This window comes from Sciurus vulgaris (assembly GCF_902686455.1).
Source record: "Sciurus vulgaris genome assembly, chromosome: 9".
Taxonomy (NCBI): Eukaryota; Metazoa; Chordata; class Mammalia; order Rodentia; family Sciuridae; genus Sciurus; species Sciurus vulgaris.
In genome coordinates this window covers 77,627,215-77,647,214 of record NC_136469.1, presented here as the reverse complement: position 1 = coordinate 77,647,214, position 20,000 = coordinate 77,627,215, and the positions used below count along the sequence as shown (strand labels likewise).

At 35.9% G+C, this 20,000-nt stretch overlaps 2 protein-coding genes across 4 annotated transcripts; one reads left to right on the top strand and one right to left on the bottom strand.

Annotated features, from left to right (window-relative positions):
• The first annotated feature begins 32 nt into the window (after nt 1–32).
• Nucleotides 33–19,627, top strand: THAP9 (THAP domain containing 9). Of its 3 annotated transcripts, XM_079153237.1 has the most exons (7): nt 48–172; nt 5,806–5,854; nt 6,756–6,951; nt 7,757–7,825; nt 8,224–8,527; nt 10,324–10,474; nt 16,452–19,627. In XM_079153237.1, the coding sequence occupies exons 4-7, from the start codon at nt 7,796–7,798 to the stop codon at nt 18,424–18,426; spliced, it is 2,460 nt and encodes an 819-aa protein (XP_079009363.1). In that variant the 5' UTR covers nt 48–172; nt 5,806–5,854; nt 6,756–6,951; nt 7,757–7,795; the 3' UTR covers nt 18,427–19,627. The 3 variants fall into 3 exon arrangements, with proteins under 3 accessions (XP_079009361.1, XP_079009363.1, XP_079009362.1); XM_079153236.1 differs by lacking the exon at nt 5,806–5,854 and having other exon boundaries at nt 136–271; XM_079153235.1 differs by lacking the exons at nt 5,806–5,854; nt 7,757–7,825 and having other exon boundaries at nt 33–172.
• Nucleotides 4,411–5,596, bottom strand: LOC306670076 (nucleophosmin). The gene has a single exon (XM_079154527.1). The coding sequence runs from the start codon at nt 5,529–5,531 to the stop codon at nt 4,668–4,670; it is 864 nt and encodes a 287-aa protein (XP_079010653.1). The 5' UTR covers nt 5,532–5,596; the 3' UTR covers nt 4,411–4,667.
• Nucleotides 19,628–20,000: the final 373 nt, after the last annotated feature.

The window sequence follows — 20,000 nt, the reverse complement described above, 5'->3', positions numbered from 1 at the left end:
AAAGGCCGTAGCGGCGTAGTCAACGGGCGGAGCTAAATTTATCGTGATTCAAGCTGTCGCGGGAACCCGGAGGTGGAGCCCCACATAACAAGATGACCCGAAGTTGCTCTGCAGTGGGCTGTAGCACCCGAGACACCGTGCTGAGCCGAGAGCGCGGCCTCTCCTTCCACCAGTGCGTGTGAGAGTAACTGAGCCGCCATCAAGCTCGCTGCAGAGCCTGGCGGGCGTAGGCCGTGGGGGGCGGGGCCGGGCGATGCGTCGCGCCGTCGAGGTGACGTGTGTGTCGTGGGGCAGGGAGCGGAACCGAGGAGCGTCTGAAGTTAGGGTTCTTCGCTTTTCTCTTCCTCAATGTTTTCCTTCATACTGCAGATCGTTTCCCACTGCCTGGCGCTTTGCCTAATGAATTTTGAGTTGGATTGCTCAAAAGGAGTGGGTCTCATTTAAAATGAGGCGACCGTAGGGGAGGACAGTTGGGAAGACTGTTGTAAGCATGGCCCCCATTAGAGTACGTGGCTTCTTCCCGAGTATGAGTACAGATCAGTTTTGGCCTGTGCAGCATAACATTGCAAATTATCGGTACTATTGGTCGAGCTCTACAGGCCGGTACGATTCTGGGTGGATCTGGTCATGTAAAAGAAACTTTATATTGCCCAAGAGTGGGGACGGAATTTCATGTCAGTTCCATCTGAACTCATATTTACGGTGCAGGTTGATGGAGATCGTTCAAATCAATGTTGAAAGCATACTAAAATGTAGAAGAGTGGGTAAAATAGATCCTCACGGACAGAAGACATGTAGTCCCTGGGATAGCCTATTAAAATATTAACAAGATGTAGAGAGTTAATGGAAGTAATTTTATAAGAAGATAAATAGTTTCATGTCGGGCACGGTGGTGCACGCCAGTAATTCCAGTGAGTCCGGAGGCTGAGGCGGGAAGATCGCAAATTGGAGGCCAGCCTTAGCAATTTAGTGAGGTCCTAAGCAATTTAGCGAGATCCTGTCTCAAAAAAGGCAGTGGATGTGGATGTAACTCATTGGTAAAGCGCCCCTGTGTTCAATGTCACTACCAAAAATAAAAATGCTTCAGGGGTGGTAGTGGTAGGAGAGTAGCCCTTAAGTAGGAATAGCATGGAACAAAGTAAAGAAACGGAAAATGCAGATAAAATGTAGAGGAGTGGAAAGGTACTTAGGACATAAATTATAGAATAATTTTAAATATCAGGTTAAGGAGTTTTGGCTATTTGTGTTCTTTTGTTGTTTTAATTGTGTACTCTCCTGTTTCCTCCTGACCTTATCAGTTGGTTCCTTCTCTTCTTATTTTTTAAAAAATTTGGGCTGGGGGTATAGGTCAGTTGGTAGAGTGCTTACTTTATAAGCACAAGGCCCTGGGTTCAATCCCAGCACTACCAAAAAAAAAGAAAAAAAAATTTTAAGTTGTTGATGGACGTTTGTTTTATTTATTTATACGCGGTGCTGAGAATCGAACCCAGTGCCTCACACACACCAAGCAAGTGCTCTACGGCAGAGCCACAACTCTGGCACCCCCACAGCCCCGTTTTTAAAATTTTTTATTTATTTATTTGCGGTGCTGGGGATTTGAACCCAGGGCCTTGTGCTTGCGAGGCAAACACTCTATCAACCAAGCTATATCCCCAGCCCTCCGTTTTCTTTTAAACTATCTTCTGTTCACTTGCCTGAAGCCAGTAAACATACGGACCTTACTTTTTTTTTTTTTTTTCTTTTTTTTTTTCTTTTTCCCGCTAATCCCAGACTTTGTACTTGGTAAACAGGTGAATTACCAGGAAGCTACACCCGGAGCTTTACTCCCATTTTTAAACTCTTCCGCAGCTCTTAAACTTGCGTGCACCTCCGCACTACCATACCACTCTCCTTCCTTTAAAAGTAAGCTCCTCAAAACAGGAGCCTAGTCCAGAGTGGTGATGCATGCCTGTAATCCCAGCAATTTAGGAGACTGAGGGTAGAGGATCTCAAGTTCAGGGCAGTCTGGAAGTCAGTTTAGCAAGGCCCTGTCTCATATTTTTTAAAAAAGGGATGGGGATGTGACTTAATTGTTAAGTGCCCCTAGGTTTAATCCCTGGTACCAAAAATATTAAAAAAAAAAAAAAAAAAGAGAGAGAATGAAAAGCAAAAGCCCACCAGGACCATATACCTACTTCCTTAAGCCCCACTGGCTGCAACCCCACAACTGCTAGTACCCCTCTAATGACATAGCAGTGACAGAAGTTCACCAGGAATCTTGCTAAATCTAGTGAGCACTTCTTAGTCCTCTTGGGCTGTTTCTAATCTTGGTGACTATGCCTTGAAATTCTCCCCACCCTGATAATCTGCTATAGTTATTCATTCAATTTTCCAGATTCCTGGAGGCAATTTTTCTGAAATGCAAATTTAATCATGCTCTTCCCTGAAGGAGGATTTGGGGCTTTTCAATATTAAAAAGACAGATTCCAGACTCCTCTGTGATCTTTCCTTATATTCCCTCTTCCAATCTGAATTGCATTTCCTCTATATGTTTCTGTTAATGTAGGTATGCACTGAATGAAAATGTCTGACTGGAAAAGAGGCATCTTTATCATCCTGACACCTAGGAAGTTGTAAGGAGAAAACAGACAGGAATAAAAGTTAAAATATAACAGTTAATCCTAGCAACAAGCTAATATGGATTCTATGGTAAGGGCTTATTGCTGAAAGCTTGGTGCTTGTTCTTGTTGCCAATCCAGGAAAAAGGAAAAAGAAGTTTTTCTGTGTTGCTAACAAAGGAGAAACAGGGGATTCAAGTTCCAGAGGCTGTGATTCTATCAGTTTTTTTTGTTTGTTTGTTTTTGTTTTTTTTTTAAGAAGTCCTTCAAAGGCTCCATTCCATGTATTCTCTGTTGGAGTTATAATTCACTTGTTAATTTGGGAGTTAGCCATTTCTGAGATCTTCTGGTGCCATTCCCAAAGTCTGAATTACTTAGTTCCTGTGGTGGGTGTGTGCTCAAGGTCAGATAATTCTGTTTAGGATGGGGTAGAAAGGTAATTTTGTTTCCCTGGAGATTAGGGAGGGGGAGATATTCAGGAGGAGCAGGTAGAAAGGAAAAGAAAAAACCATGTCCCTTTCAAAAATAAGTCAGTGGCAGAGCAGCGAGGGCTATATATTCAACACATAAAGTGGAACACTGTTACAGGCTCAGCAAAAGTAATGGGAAGGAGAGAACAATTAATTTGCCATTGCTTAAAGCAGCCATCTTTTTAAACTTTTTGATCATTGAGTTCTTTTCATATAAAAATCTGAGTGCATGTCCTGAAATCTTTTAAGGCGTATATATATCACAAATTAAATTATTTAAAATTAGAATTAGTATTATTGCCAATTTAATTTTGTTCAGAACTCCAGCTAGTTAGTCATAATTGTTAATTGACAGCATTTCCCAATCTTTTCCATGGCATTTTATGCATACAAAATACTTCTACAATACTTTTAGAGAAAGCTGACAAAACTCTTTGGGGTTGACTTGAAGTAACTATTCTGGGGCTCCAGGTATCCCAAGCTATCCCATGTATTTGCCAGGTATACTGTTTGGGAAGCTGAGAATCAGGGATGGGTCTATAATTTGGTAAACCAGCCTGCTATTATGGTTCCTTGCATGATTAGAAATTATACCCCATTTGTGAAAAGGATGCTTCACAAACATGTGCCATTAGTTAAGAAAAAACTAGTGAAAAGAGATTTTCCTCGCCTTTATTCAAAAAACAATTCTCTGTTCTTTCTTGATAAGTATCATTATTTTCCTGGAATAGTAAAATGAAAATCTCAGAAATGGAATTAGTTGTTCCTAGGAAAGAACAAACTTTGGATAGTGCGATACACTTTAGAAAGTGCTTTGGAATGCATTTGTAGTTTTATGTATATCTTATTAGAGCTCTGTGAGGAGAATCAGATTGAAAGATCACAGAACTTCTAAAAGGTTATTGAGACTTAAATATAAACCTTCCAATTCCATTTTCTTTCTTAAAATAATTTAGAGTATCTCAGATTTATGTTTGACCATTCTGCTATATTATTTCTCTAACCATTAGCTGAGGACATTAATATTTTCATCAGTCTCAATACCTAATAACTATGTGCTTTTAAATATTAAAATATACAAAGGTATATGTAGACATACACCTCCATCTACCTATAAGTCTGTTCCTAAGATAAGTTCAGCAGGAGGGTACAGAAAGAATAGCTTTGAGATTTTCTTTTCCTTCAGTGCTAGGAATTGAACCCAGGTCCTTACACATGCTGATTGGATGTTCTACCACTAAGCACCTTTTTATTTATTTATTTTTAATTTTTGAGGCAAGATTTTTTTTTTTACTTTATTAAAATACTGAGTTTATTTCACATGTATATTTTTGTCTCCCACCATTTCCATGTCTGACCACCACTATTACTATGTCCTATCATAACATTCCATACATACTTAAAAACCAAGCAAAGGGTGGAGTTCCATCTTTAAACAGGCATTTTGAACAACACATTCTTGGCAATGGAACATGGACAACATTTATCAAACACAGTAGGGAAAGTTCTTACTTTGCATTATAAAAAGGACAGCCAGATATCAGCTGTTAAAGAAATGAAAGAAGACGGAAATTTTTAACAAACTGTTTAAACTATTTTCTTAAAGAGACTTCCTCCACTGCCAGAAATCTTGAATAGCCTCCTGGTCAGTCATCCGGAAGCAATTCTTCACATAATTGACGAACTTGGCTTCCACTTTGGGAAGAGAACCACCTTTCTCTATACTTGCTTGCATTTTTGCTTTCATGTCTTCTACAGAACTAGGTCCTTTTGGTGTTTTAGGAGTTTTTTCCTGTTTTTTGAAGGATTCTTGACCTTTTGATCTTGGTGTTGATTGTTTTGAGTCTTTTCCATTCTGGTTTGATTTTTGTGCATTTTTGGCTGGAGTATCTCGTACAGATTTCTTCAGTGGAGCTTTTTCTTCAGTTTCCTCATCATCAAAATCTTCATCATCATCATCTTCATCATCGTCGTCATCTTCATCAGCAGCAAGTTTTACGTTTTTCTGGGGAACCTTGCTACCACCTCCAGGGGCAGATCGCTTTCCAGACACACTTAAGAGTTTTATATCCTCCTCCTCTTCATCTTCTGATTCTGCATCTTCCTCCACGGCTACTAAGCGCTGCTCACTAATATGCACAGGCCCTGAACCACACTTCAACCTTAAGACCACAGGTGGTGTGATTTCAAAGCCCCCAAGGGAAACCTTTGGCTGTACAGACATTTTCAATGTTGCCAATGTTACTTTAATAGGACTGCCTTCATAATTCATTGCCTCTGCTTCAACAACGTGCAATTCATCCTTTGCACCAGCCCCTAAACTGACCGTTCTTAAGGATAACTGGTGTTCATTTTCATCATTATCCACCTTAAAGTGATAATCTTTGTCAGCTTTTAGTTCACAACCGAAAAGATAGTTCTGGGGTCTCAGGGGGCTCATGTCCATGTCCATCGAATCTTCCATGGGGTGGTAGCACGCACTTAGGTGGGAGAGAAGGCGGACGGAAAATAGGCTGCTGCCCTACAGAAGAGACGTGGCAGGACGGAATCACGCCAGGGCGCAAGATCTTGCTAAGTTGAACAGGTTGACTTTTTTCTTGCGATCCTCCCGCCTCAGCCTCCTGAGTAGCTGGGATTACAGGCATATATCACTGCACTAAGCTATTTAGTTTGTCATTTTCTTTTTTTCTTTTTTTTTTTTTTTTTTTAGTTTGTCATTTTCATTATGTTTATTTCAGAAGTTTCCAAACATTAATTTGGCTGGGATTAAAAACAGAGAAATGCAAGGTAATTTTTATATTCTTTTTTTTTTTTTTTTTCCCATGTTCAAGGCTAGTGAAAAAAAGGTACCGTCAAAAAGGTGTGTGGGAATTGAGTATAGTAAATGTACTTTTTTCCACTGCTCCATAAGAAGTGACATCAAAATTCAATGAAAATATTATCACATTTTCAAGAGTAGGAATTGAGTGAATTCGCTGGATCAGTGGATTATATTGATATCTCATAAGATTGCAGTCACCTGAAATCCTGACTGGGGCTGAAGGATATGCTTTCAAAAAGGCTAATTCCCATGGCCTATGGCAGGAGCCCTAAATTTCTCCACAAGAAGTCCTCGGTACAGGACTGCTTATAATGCAACAGATAATTTCCCCAGGGCAAAACCATTCAGTTGAAAGAAGGAAGCTTCTGTGCCTTTTATAATCTGGTGTCTGCTTTCTCACTGTCACTTCTGCTTTAGCAAAGAATCTGTTTTTTAGCCAAGAATCTAAAGTAATTCCAGCTCTTACTCAAAGAGAAGAGAATTAGGCTCCACCTCTTAAAAGGTATTTGAAAGGAGGAGTGCCAATGGAGGAGTGTAAACACGGTTTAAAGTCACCACAGCCCACAAGTATTCTTTAACCATTTAAATAAGAACAGATTCTCTTAAAGTATAAGCAGTGAGAAGAAAAAGTGGTAGGATTTTTAACATGAATTGTCCTTATTCAACTTGAAACAGATAATTACTTACATATTGAACTTTTGAATTCAAAAAAAAATCAAAAGAACTTTAAAAACAAATCAAATAAATTAAACTTAGTTAACTGGATGTTATGTTTATAGCAGTTAATTAATGGATTTATATAAAAATATTACTGTAGTATTACTATAGTATTTTCATGTTAATGGCACTTTAATATGATTGCTATAGATTTCCAACTGATACCATACAGCGCTCAAAATGGATCAGGGCTGTTAATCGTGTGGACCCCAGAAGCAAAAAGATCTGGATTCCAGGACCAGGTGCTATACTATGTTCCAAACATTTTCAAGAAAGTGACTTTGAGTCCTATGGCATAAGAAGAAAGCTGAAAAAAGGAGCTGTGCCTTCTGTTTCTCTATACAAGGTACTTAAATCTAGTTGCAAACAAAGTAAATTTTATAGAGCCTTGAAAAAAATCAAGGCGGCTACATTATAGCTAGAATGTGCAGAGGTAAGAATATCCCAAGTATTAAATCCTAAAATGGATTTTAAATACTTTAAAAATTAGTTTTCCTTTTTCTTTTTGTTGTTTTTAGTCTCTATGTAATAATAGCATTCTACTTTGGAGCTTTTAAAAAAATATAATCACAAAAATCAATTAGTAGGTATAAGTGGTCTTAAAAGTCAGGCTTTTGTTGAATAATAGCTCATTATTGGCTCTTCCCAATAATGTTATTAATCTTGATCAAAAATATACCTAATTAGTAGCATTGATATATGGAAGAAATACATACACTTTTGTTTCTTTTTATTGTTTTTATCCTTTTACCCCTTAACTATAACTTTTCAACATGGCTTTCACTTTCTGCATAATCTGTGATGGTCACCTAACTTCTATTCTGACATTAGTTTTATCTTCCACTTAACTTATTGGAGTCATCATCTTTCAGTGTTGTTTTATCTCTTTCCCCATTTAGTTGATGTCAAATTCATGTTCCATGAGCTTCCTGTTAATTGATTTGTGCGCATCTACCTGCCCTGAATTCTTTCAAACCACGTACACTTACTTCATATTTGATAAACTGACACCTGCTTCCATAATTTTGTGTGAAATCAATAATTACTATTATTTATTGAGACCATTGGTGGCTCAGGTATTAGAACAGGATATTTATGTATATTATTTTATTGTATCCTCAAGACGACCCTGTTTTATCCACATTTCACAGATGAGGACACAAGGGATTGTGGAGTTTAAATGACAGCTAATGAGTAAGGGAACTGGGATTCAAATCAAGGTCAGTCTTGATTCCAAAGCCCGTGCTCCCTCCATGCTTTCTTTTTTGCACAGATAACTTCATCTCCCCTCCATTAATCCATGTTATTGTTCCTTCAAAGAACTATTCAAAACTCACTTCCAGGAAGCCTTCCCAAATTACTACCACCTTTCTATAGTTAGTCACTTGAGATACTTCAGCATCACATTAATACTTCTGTACAGGTGCAAAAATAAACCACAACCTTTTGCATTGTCCTGTATACTATATATTTTAAAAATTCAGAGCTTATGACTCTTTCTTTCACATCTAACTCTGCACAGCAACTAGGTGCATGTTTTGTATTCAGTCATATATTTACAGATAATCTCATGTTTGATGATTTCTAAAATAACTGTACTTTTATATTTCTGTCGTAGATTCCTCAGGGTGTCCACCTTAAAGGTAAAGCAAGACAGAAAATCCTAAAACAACCACTTCCAGACAATTCTCAAGAAGTTGCTACTGAGGACCATAACTATAGTTTAAGGAGGCCCTTGACAGGAGGTGCTGAGAAACTGGCCGAGGTGCAACAAATGTTACAAGTGTCTAAAAGAAGACTTATCTCTGTGAAAAACTACAGGATGATCAAGAAGAGAAAGGGCTTACAGTTAATTGATTCACTTGTAGAAGAAAAACTACTTTCTGAAGAAACAGAGTGTCTGCTAAGAGCACAATTTTCAGGTATCTCCCCCAGTACCTGTAATATATACAAACATAACTTTTTTTTTTCTGAATACCATTAAATGTTTAATTTGCCATTGCTTATGAAAACATGCTTTCCGCTGGAAAGTAAAAAAATCCTAGTAGTTTAAACAAGAACAATGAAAAGTAATCTCAAAGTCCTTTTATATTTCATGGTCTTCCAATTATAAAAATAATATTTATTATAGAAAAAGCAGAGAAATATTTAAATAATAAAATAATGCATAATCCCACTTCCAAGAAATGAAATCACGTGGTTTTATACAACTTTCTGTACTTTTTACTTCTTTTTTATTTTTTAATTTTTAGTGTAGATTAACACAATATATTTTATTTATTTATTTTTATGTGGTACTGAGGATTGAACCCAATGCCTCCTGCATGCTAGGCAAGCACTCTACCACTGAGCCACAACCCAAATTAAAATAGCTTTGACCTATGCTACTACAGATGATTTTGTTTGTTTGTTTATTTTTGGTACTGGGGCACTTTACCATTGAGCTACATCGCCAGTTCTTTTGGTTTTTATTTTTAAATTTGAGACTGGGTCTTGCTAAGTTGCTGAGACTCCCTAAGTTACTGAGACTGGTGATGCTCCTGCCTCTGCCTCCCAGGTCACTGGCATGGGCCACTGCGCCTGGCTTATAAACAGTTTTAAATGTTACATAATTTATAACCAAAGTCCTATTGCAGTAGAGTTGAACTAGGCAAAAATGTCTTTGAGCTTGGAAATTGTATGAGTCTCCCAATATTTTTTGTAAAATATTCTATAGATAGATATGTAAATCCTTGGAAAGACTACTTAGTCCTCCTTATGAACCAGTAAGAGGGGCAAAATAAGATGAAATTTTAGATTTATATTCTGGGGAAAGAGAATCATGTCCTGTTTCTAGAAAAATAGGGTAGAATATTCTATGTTGTAAGAATAGGAATCTGCACAGGTACAGAAGTTTTTTTTTTCTTCTTCTTCTTTCAATGTTAGGCAAAATGATCTTTTCAATTTGAATAGTACCCTATCCCTAGAAATGTTCTCATTATCTAATTTTCACTCTCAAATAAATAGTAAACAGGAAAAAATAAACAAATGTTTTCATAATCTAGAGGCTTAATTTGATCCAGTTACCATATTTCACTTCATAATGGTTGCAGAGTTCTATTGTTTTTTTTTTTTGTTGTTGTTGTTGTTTTATATACTGGGAATTGAACTCAGGGATGCTTTACCCCTGCACTACATCTCCAACCCCTTGTATTTTTTATTTGAGACAGGGTCTGACTAAGGTTCTTAGGTCTTCTCGAACTTCAAGTCACCATGCCTGACTCATTACAGATTTTATCCTAAATTTTTTTGCAAAAAAGTGGGGTATGACCATTATGTGAAGCTTTAAAAAAAAAAATGTGCTGCTGTTACTTAAAAATCATTTATTACTAAACTGTCTGTGGTGCAAGATTAGGACACATGGAGTAGTTGCAAAATATGGTATTTCATTTTCTTCTCTTTTCCTCTAAAAATCTCTCATCAGGCTGCCAATGAATATTAAAACATGATTCAAATTGAAACTTCTTCCTTCCTTCTTACTATCGAATGATCCAAGGTGAGCATGGTAAATCGGTCAAGGCACCCTGAGTGGTTATTAACTTCTGAACAAACTGAGTTTAAATGTGATTATTCATATTTGAATTTTCATGTTCAGTCATTTTGTATCCAAATGCTGTGATCTGTACTTGAAAATGTTACTATCCCATTTTTCATTATAAAAATTAAATTATATTAACAGATTTTAATTGGGAGATGTATAACTGGAGAGAAACAGCTGAGTACTCCACAGAAATGAAACAATTTGCATGTACACTCTACTTGTGTAGTAGCAAAGTCTATGATTATGTGAGAAAGATTCTTAAGCTGCCTCATTCTTCTATCCTCAGAACGTAAGTGAATTACTTTTTTGATGTTAAATGAAGCAAATATATTGTTCTTTTATTGCATTTTACACATTAAGGCCATTAGTATTCATACTGCCATTAATTACTCCATTTTTTCTTTAAAAACGTGTAGGTGGTATTTGCATATTATCACAACAGCAATGTTTTCACCTGCAGGATGAGGACACATAGCCTGACAAAGGTTTTTATTTTGGAGGGGTACGGAGGATTGAACTCAGGGGCACTTCACCACTAAGCCACGTCCTCAGCCCTATTTTTGTATTTTATTTAGAGACAGGGTCTCACTGAGTTGCTTATTTCCTCGATTTTGTATTTTATTTAGAGACAGGGTCTCACTGAGTTGCTTAGTTCCTTGATTTTGCTGAGGCTGACTTTGAACTCGAGATCCTCCTGCCTCAGACTCCCAACCTGCTGGAATTACAGGTGTGGGCCACCACGCCCAACTCTGACAGAGGTTTTTGCATCTCAAATGTTAGAGACATTCTGGGTGTTAAAATTGAATCTTGAAATATTGAAATTTCTAGTACACTTTAGTAGTCCTAACATCTCACTATCTTGGAAAATCTTTCATAGTTGTGATTAGTAACTATTGATTAGAGGCAAAGTAGAAAAATCTGCATTTTCTGTAAGCACTGCTGTTGTTGCTAGTGCGGGTTGTTCAGGGACCAGACTTAGACTTTGGTAGATATCTTCTCAGGTTTTGTGCTCAGAATACTTAGGTACATTTATAATTGTCAATGTGAAGTGACTAACACAAATGAAATTTGTAATGTGTTACAAATTTAATATTCAATTTTGGCTGTTTTTAATCACTGGATTAAGACTCCCTTTTTTAAAAATGAAGGGGAATCTCCTGCACACGCTCAAAAAAAAATTAGGAAATGAGAGAAAAGGAAGAAAAAATCCATTGTTTTTCATTGTTTCTAGACAATATATATCAACAATTATCTTTTTAGAATATTTCTTGTAGTCTTTTTTCTGCACATAGATTTATTAGTTTTTACATAGTTATCTTTTCTACATAAATTTCTAAACTGCCTTTTACCACTTTATTATATATGACTTTTATCTGTTATTTTGAACTCTTAATAGGTAAGTTTTAATAGCTATATAATATTAGTTGGTCCTACCCTATTTAGCCCTTCCCCAACTATTGGATATTTACATTATTTTCACTTTTTGGTTCTATTGCTATTTCATACATTGAAGTGAATATTTGTGTAATTAGACTGACTCACTCTCTTCCTAATGTGATGTCATCATGTAGGCTTGGTATTATACCTATTTACAAATGTTGATTGCTAAACAGACATCTTTACAGACACTTTGTTGATACTTCTTGTCTTTTACCTTTTTAAGTTCAGTCCTCTTCCATGTCAATTTTGCCTAAAACATTCCTTACTGGTTTTTCACGATGGTCTATGTAAGACCTTTCCATGACTGCTCATCTTTATTTTCCTTGTTTTTCTTCCTTCCCCATAGTTCTGTACCAATTCCAAGCTTGATTAAATCTTTCCTAGTAGTTCTAACTCATGCTTTTCTTTATTAATGGAAGTTTGGTATTTGTAACCTTTGCTGTAACTGCAGGTTTAGATTTATCATTCCACTGATGTCTTTGCTTATTTCTTTGGATACTTTGGCTGTAAAATATATTGTTTAGGGTTATAGTAATGCATGCTTATTATTAAACATTCAAATACATAAGTATTTAAATACCAGAAAATGAAAACATAATCTTTCTCCTCCCCTAATCCTATAAGATAACTACTGTTAACAGTTTGGTATATAGCCTCCCAGACTTGTTTCTTTGCTATGCTGGGGATTGAACCAAGAACAAGTGTTCTACCACTGAGCTACATACACCCCAGCCCAGACCTTTTTTTTAATATATTTATCAATAAGATTTTGTTTTAATGGCCATATAATATTTTTAAATATTAATGATACCTAGATTTTATCCTAGAAAATATGAAAGGTCAAACATTTGTTTTTGATTACAATTCCATTTTTAAAAATTATATCTTTTTAAGACAGCTGTGCTTAAGTAATAGATCTTTATAATCATTATATTTAATATTTATTCAATAAATATTTATTGATCAGGAGCGGCCAGTGAGGCAGGAGGAAAACCAGGAGATTGTGATGGCCTGGAAGCCAAGTGTAGAAAGTATTTCAAGGAGGGAGTAGTCCACTATGTCAAATGCTGCTGGGAGATCAGATCAGGTAAGATGAGGACAGAGAATTGACCCTTGGGTTTGCAAGCTGGAAGTTATTGATGATCTTGACAAAAGCAGTTATAGTGGAGTGGTGAAGAGGTCAAACTGGCTTGAGGGGATCACAAAAGTCTGGAAATAAAGAAGCCCCCCCTCAAACTACATATATATAATATATGTGTAATATATATTATATTATTACATATAACATATATAATATGTATAACTCTTTCAAGGAGTTTTGCTATGAAGGAGAGCAGGAAAATACAACTTTTGTAGAAGGGAAGGTGTTTGTTGATTTAGCAGATGTTCCATCATGTTTGTATGTTCATGGAATGATAGAGTAGAGAGAAGAAAATTGGTGATTCATAAAAGAAAGGATAATTTTAGGAGGATAGCATCCAACAGTATTATAGAAAGAAGTGACCTTAGCTAGGACAGGGACAATTCATCCATTAGATTAAGAGGAAAGGCAGAGACAGATAAAATAAGGTAATAGATATGGTGATGGGAAAGAGTTTCTATCAGATTGCTTCGATTTTCTCCATGAAATAAAGCTATTAGTGGAGAGTTGCAGAGGGAGGCATTAGAAGTTTGGGAAGAAAAGAGGAAATGTGCACAGTCGTCTCAGAAGCCAGGAAAAAAAAAAAAAAAAAACAAGTTACTGGGAAGACGTGGAACCAGATTTGTGGTCAAAACTGTTTTCTTTGATGGAACAACAAATAGATGGTTAACATTTAGATGAGGACAGACCAAGTCAGCCTTAAATGTTTTTTAAGTCTTGGTTTGGTTAGGTTGGCACCTCCCTCACTGATTTCTAATTGTCATCTGTCTTTCTCTAGTGCTCTAGCTTCATCAAAGACAGCTCTTAATTTTTTCCTGTGCTGATGTTGAACTCTTTTTTTCAATTCTCTTTGAATTTTTTTATGTCCACAGCCTTCCCAAAACAATAATTTTTCTAATTCCAGGGCTTTGAGTCTTTAAGGTAGCTTGTTTTCACAAATTCTTTGAAATTATGTCATCATGTCCTTACATTTCCTTGTTATAATAAAGATAAACTTAGTGTGAATTTGGTCATAGGTGTACAATGCTGAAATACTAGACCAGTTAGTTGTTCCTTAGTTGTATTTCCTCTGAATCTAATTTTCTTTGTTCATATTCACTGCAGTTTAGCAAATTAACTCCTCATATAGATTGGCTACTGTGAGAGTCTCAAAAATAAGATGGAGGGAAGACCTAATAGTCTTGCAGAAAAATAGGCAATATTACAGAGCTCTCGGACTACTTTTTTCCCCTGAATAGTTTTAAACCACCCAGCTAACTTCCTATAATCATTCCATAATAAGCAACTAGATATTAGTTCATTTAAAATATCATGTTGATGATAACATAAATTAAAATTGGTGGACACTTTCTGGAGGATAGTTTTAAATTTATCCACACAATTGTGTGCACTTGAAATCCAAAATTTGATTTTAATTCCCTATTAAAGTTGAGTTCATTTATTCCAATACATGCATAAATTATTTCTTCCTATTCCTAGAAGTTACACAAAAGATATAAACAAGTGTACTTAATAAGTAAGTGCACTGTTTATATTGTCTAAAAAATTGAAACAAACTAAATTTTTTTAATGTGGTTTGGTTAAATTATTTATTGCTTAACAATACCATGATATTCTTAATCATGTGACTGTAAGCTAATACTTAAGGACATGTAAAAGTGACTCCAACATTAAGTGAAAAAAAAAACTATAATTTTTAAAAACTACATCTAGGTATGCATACATACCTAGTTCCTTAGACTCCCTGAAATATTAACAGTGATTTTTTTTTTTTACTTTTCTTTACACTTTAAAAAAATATTATTTAGTTTAGAAAAATAAAGAAAAGAAGAATATAATTTTTTATGTTCAAACCCCCCCCCCCCCCCCCATTTTCAGGAGAGAAAAAAGTTTGAGAGAAATCAATTGCCTTCCTACACTACTATAACTTACACTCTTGGTTTAACTCTTAGATATAACTTCAAAAAATAAATCAAGCCTACTCATCTTTCTTCCTGATTTTCAAGATACCATTCTAGATACCATTTAGATTTTCATTTAGAAAACAAGCCCAGTAGAACAAGGCATTTTATTTTATTTTTTTGAAATCCCATTTAAAATAAAACTTTTACAGAGAGTACAAACAACTGATACTTTTGTCTCCTAGTTACCAAAATATATCTCAGTTGTTTGTATTTCCAAACCATCTGTGCATGAAATCAATTTATTGTATCATAATTGCCACTAGAGTATAGGTAATATTTCTTATATGTGAAAGTACACAATAGGAATTTTATTTATGAAATTTCTAGTTTACAGTTAAAATAGTTGGAAAGCCCTGTTCTGAAATACTTAGGGAAGTTCATTAAAATCTTAATTAAGGTGGCATACTCCTATAACTCTAGACTGAGACTGAGATGGGACTGTAAGTTCAAGGTCAGCCTGGACAACTTAGTGAGACCCTGTTTCAAAATAAAAATAAATGTAACTCAGTGGCAGAGCACCCTTGGGTTCAATTCCCTGAACCACCAAAATAAAATAAAGTTGCACATGAGGAAAAGGAAAAATCGTAATGGAAATAAATGTGGCTATTTTTTTTCTGGAAAACAAGAGTAAATTATAGGTAAGAGTTCTGAAGATGGGCACTAATGGTAATAGGAAGAACTGATTAGCAGCTGGGAAGGTCAGGTATGCTATGAAACAGCTCTTAAGATAATAATGCAGGTAGGTTGTACAAGAACGAACAGATGCAGACACCTTAAAGCCTCTTAAGGTTAATTTTGAGACTGTAAGGAGTGAGAAAAGCACTAAACCCCTGGGTGTCAAGAAAGTTTGGTTTTGGGGCTGGGGAGATAGCTCAGTCGGTAGAGTGCTTGCCTTGCAAGCAGAAGGCCCTGGGTTCGATCCCCAGCACCCCAAAAAAAAAAAAAAAAGAAAAAGAAAGTTGGGTTTCACATTTGTTCATACCTAACAGTACAATACAGGCTAAGTTGTTCGACTGCTCCCTCGTCCCAGATTCTTAGTCTGTAAAATGAGGTAGAAGTACTAGGTGTACTCAAAGTTTCCTCCCCCTTTATCAGTTTCCTCTTTAAATAAGTTTATAAGCAAGACAGGTTTATGATCCATATTATAAAAAGATCAATCAGAACAAACTGGATAGTTGATATGTGTACTGTTTGAAGAATAAATGAACCAGGTATGATGGTGCACCCTTGTAATCCCAATGAATTTTTTTTTTTTTTTTTTGGGTGCTGGGGATCGAACCCAGGGCCTTGTGCTTACAAGGCAAGCACTCTACTGACTGAGCTATCTCCCTAGCACCAATCCCAATGAATTAAGAGACTGAGACAAGAGGATTGCAAGTTCAAAGCCAACCTCAGCAACTTAGGGAGACCCAGTCTTAAAATAAAAAGAGCTGGGGATGTGCCTCAGTGGTTATCAACCCTGGTTTCAATCCCCAGTATCAAGGGGGGAAAAAAAAGAAAACAGAATGAGAAATTAAAAATAGTGTTGTGTTTGCATCTTAAAATACTACTTTGTGTTTCTTGGTTTATTTTTTCATTGTATATATGAATATCTGCTTGAAATATATAATTTGGATACTTGTATTTCTACAGAGAGATGAGGACTCTTTTAGTACCATTTAAGGCATTTTCCTTTTTATTTCTTCTTTTAAGTTTTATGTTTTTCATTTTATATCTTCTAGGTGGTTATCCAAATGCAAACCCAGTCCAGGTTTCAACAGCAATATTTTTTCTTTTCTTCAACGAAGAGTAGAGAATGGAGACCAGCTATATCAGTATTGTTCACTGATCATAAAAGGTATCTCTCTCAAGGAACAACTTCAGTGGGATCCCAGCAGTAACAGTTTGCAAGGGTTCATGGACTTTGGTCTTGGAAAACTTGATGCTGATGAAACTCCACTTGCCTCAGAAACCATTTTGTTAATGGCAGTGGGTATTTTTGGTCATTGGAGAACCCCTCTTGGTTACTTTTTTGTAAACAGAGCATCTGGATACTTGCAAGCTCAGCTGCTTCGTCTGACTATTGGCAAACTGAGTGACATAGGGATCACGGTTCTGGCTGTTACGTCTGATGCTACAGCTCACAGTGTTCAAATGGCAAAAGCATTGGGGATACATATTGATGGAGACAACATGAAGTGTACATTTCAGCATCCTTCATCTTCTAGTCAACAGATTGCATACTTCTTTGATTCTTGCCATTTGCTGAGATTAATAAGAAATGCATTTCAGAATTTTCAAAGCATTCAGTTTATTAATGGTACAGCACATTGGCAGCACCTTGTGGAATTAGTAGCACTAGGAGAACAGGAATTATCATATATGAAGGGAATCCCAAGGAAACATGCATATTTGAAAAATCATGTATTGAAAATGAATTGTGCTGCTCAACTCTTTAGTGAGAGTGTAGCGAGCGCATTAGAATATTTGCTGTCATTAGGCCTACCTCCTTTTCAAAACTGTATTGGTACTATCCATTTTTTACGTTTAATTAACAATCTGTTTGATGTTTTTAATAGCAGAAACTGTTACGGAAAGGGACTTAAAGGACCTCTATTACCTGAAACTTTTAGTAAAATAAATCATGTCTTAATTGAAGCCAAGACTATTTTTCTTACATTATCTGACACTAGCAATAATCAGATCCTTAAAGGTAAGCGAAAATTAGGGTTCCTGGGATTTTTGCTTAATGCTGAGAGTTTAAAATGGCTCTACCAAAATTATGTTTTCCCAAAAGTCATGCCTTTCCCTTATCTCCTGACTTACAAATTCAGTCAAGACCATGTGGAATTATTTCTGAAGATGCTTAGGCAGGTGTTAGTAACTAGCTCTAGCCTTACCTGCATGGCATTCCAGAAAGCTTACCATAATTTAGAGACCAGATATAGATTTCAAGATGAAGTTTTTCTAAGTGAAGTAAGCATCTTCGACATTTCAGTTGCTCGAAGAAAAGACCTGGCCCTTTGGACAGTTCAGCATCAGTATGGTGTCAGCATTATAAAGTCGCTCTTTCACAAAGAAGATTTTTGCCAAGACTGGTCTAATTGTTCACTAAGTGAGGCATTACTAGACCTGTCAGATCATAGGCGAAGTCTTACCTGTTGTGCTGGTTATATTGCAAGTAGGTTATCAGCTATTTTAACTTGTGAAGACTGCATCAGTGCACTATATGCATCGGATCTAAAAGCCTTTAAAATTGGGTCACTGTTATGTGTTAAAAAGAAGAATGGTTTGCATTTTCCTTCAGAAAGTCTGTGTCAGGTAATAAATATTTGTGAACAAGTTCTAAGAACCCATTCAAGAATGGCAGTTTTTGAACTAGTTCCTAAACACAGGGAATTGTATCTTCAGGAGAAAATATTACATGAGCTTTCTGGGCATACTTATCTTTTTGTAGATTTAAATGAGCATCTCTTTGATGGAGAAGTGTGTGCCATCAATCACTTTGTGAAACTACTAAAGGATATAATAATATGTTTCTTAAATATCAGAACTAAAGATGTAAGTCAGTACCCTTTAAGACACCATTCAGAAAAAACTGAAATGAAAACTTTCTCAAAGAAACACTGGTCTTTACAGGATTACCAATGTTCAAGTTTTGCTAATACCAATAAATTCCGGCATTTGCTAAATAATGATGGATATCCATTCAAATGAGAGCCCTAAAACATGTTGCCTTTTTATTAAGAATATTTGGTCAACATTTTTTTAAAGTTCACTCTACCATATTTTATAAATTGACCATTCTGCACAGTGGACAACTTTGCAGATCTGACTTAATGTCATAAACTCTGCTCATGTCTTAGAATGGTGTGCCGCATTGGAGTTTTCCAAACTCTACACAGCAGTAAGTCTGTAGGAACAGACTACCAACAGGTGCTATCTTTAAGTTACTCCTACAAGACTGAGTAATTTAACTGACTCACTTTTACCTGTTTAAAGAGTAACAACTCAGAATCACCCAAACATTGGCTCCTTTACTAAATAACTACATTTCCATAAAGAACTTTGGTTTATACTTCTTAAGAATGTTGGCAAAATACTTTAAAATCTTTATATTTCATATTTAAATATGAAAGTTAAGTTGTGTTTTGAACATTAGGCTAAAGTAAAAAGCAGGTACCGCAAAGATCCCCTTGTCCTGGGGTACTCTAAAATAGAAATACTTTGTCAGACAGAAGGTAAGTATGTGAACCATGAGATTGTTCCTTGTGTTGTATCGAAGCAGAAGAGTGCAGTCTGGAAAGAATAAAATTGATGTGGTTTTCACTAGTCAAGCTCCTGGATTTTGAAATATTTCTTTTGAATAATATAATAGGGTGGATACTTGACTTGACTCCTGTCTGAAGAACCCAGTGCTCATCAGAGAATGGGAAGAAACTTTTATTTCAACTTCTGTTCTTTCTGAGATGTACTTGTGTTTGCAGGGAGGCTAAAATAATCAAACATCCAGTATTGAATGAATTAATAGAATATCATAGCACGTGATTAATAAATTTGAAAAAAATGGTCGACTTAGACAATGGATATGAAAAATTTTGTCTTAATTACATAATGGACTTTTTCCCCCAGAAATTTAGGAGTTTAAATTCAAAGGTAGAAAGCATTTTAAGAATAATTTTCTCTATTCTGTCATACTCACATTTGAAAAGATAAATAGAAAAGCATGCAGGTACATAATTTTCACTAATAGGAGCATACTAATGGGTAAAAGAAGAAACAAGAGCGTATTATTCACCTGTGTTTATAAAATATGTTCTTGTCATTGAGTGTTCCCAAAGTATAATTAATGCTAATATGAAAATTTTATATTGCAAAAGATTGCTAGGTGTGGTGGTGCAGTCCTTTAATCGCAGCAACTGGGAGGCTGAGGCAGGAGGATCACAAGTTTGAACTTAGTGAGATCCTGTCTCAACAAAAATAAAAAGGGGTCAGAGATACCTCAGTCATAAAGTGCCCCAGGGTTTGATCCCCAATAGTGCCCTCCCCCCAAAAAAACCCAAAGATTAATTACAAAGTAAGAGTTGAAATTCCCCTTAAAAAGTCTATCTTGATGTATTTGTTCTACCTCAAATACTTATGTTTTCAAGTAATCAGTGTTATTTTTTATACAAGACCTGCTAGAAGTTTCAGTTTGGGGTTTTTTTGTTTGGAAATCACCACCATTAATTTATTGCTTATATAAATCCAAGTTTTGTACCTGATCTTTATTTAAAGTAAGGTTCACATCT

What these genes read in the sequence shown, in the direction of transcription:
- LOC306670076 (XM_079154527.1), bottom strand. Translation starts at nt 5,531, where the DNA reads ATGGAAGATTCGATGGACATGGACATGAGCCCCCTGAGACCCCAGAAC.
- THAP9 (XM_079153235.1), top strand. Translation starts at nt 93, where the DNA reads ATGACCCGAAGTTGCTCTGCAGTGGGCTGTAGCACCCGAGACACCGTG. An exon ending in GCTAAGAGCACAATTTTCAG is followed by an intron (nt 8,528 to 10,323) that starts GTATCTCCCCCA and finishes TTATATTAACAG; the next exon opens with ATTTTAATTGGGAGATGTAT. An exon ending in CATTCTTCTATCCTCAGAAC is followed by an intron (nt 10,475 to 16,451) that starts GTAAGTGAATTA and finishes TATATCTTCTAG; the next exon opens with GTGGTTATCCAAATGCAAAC.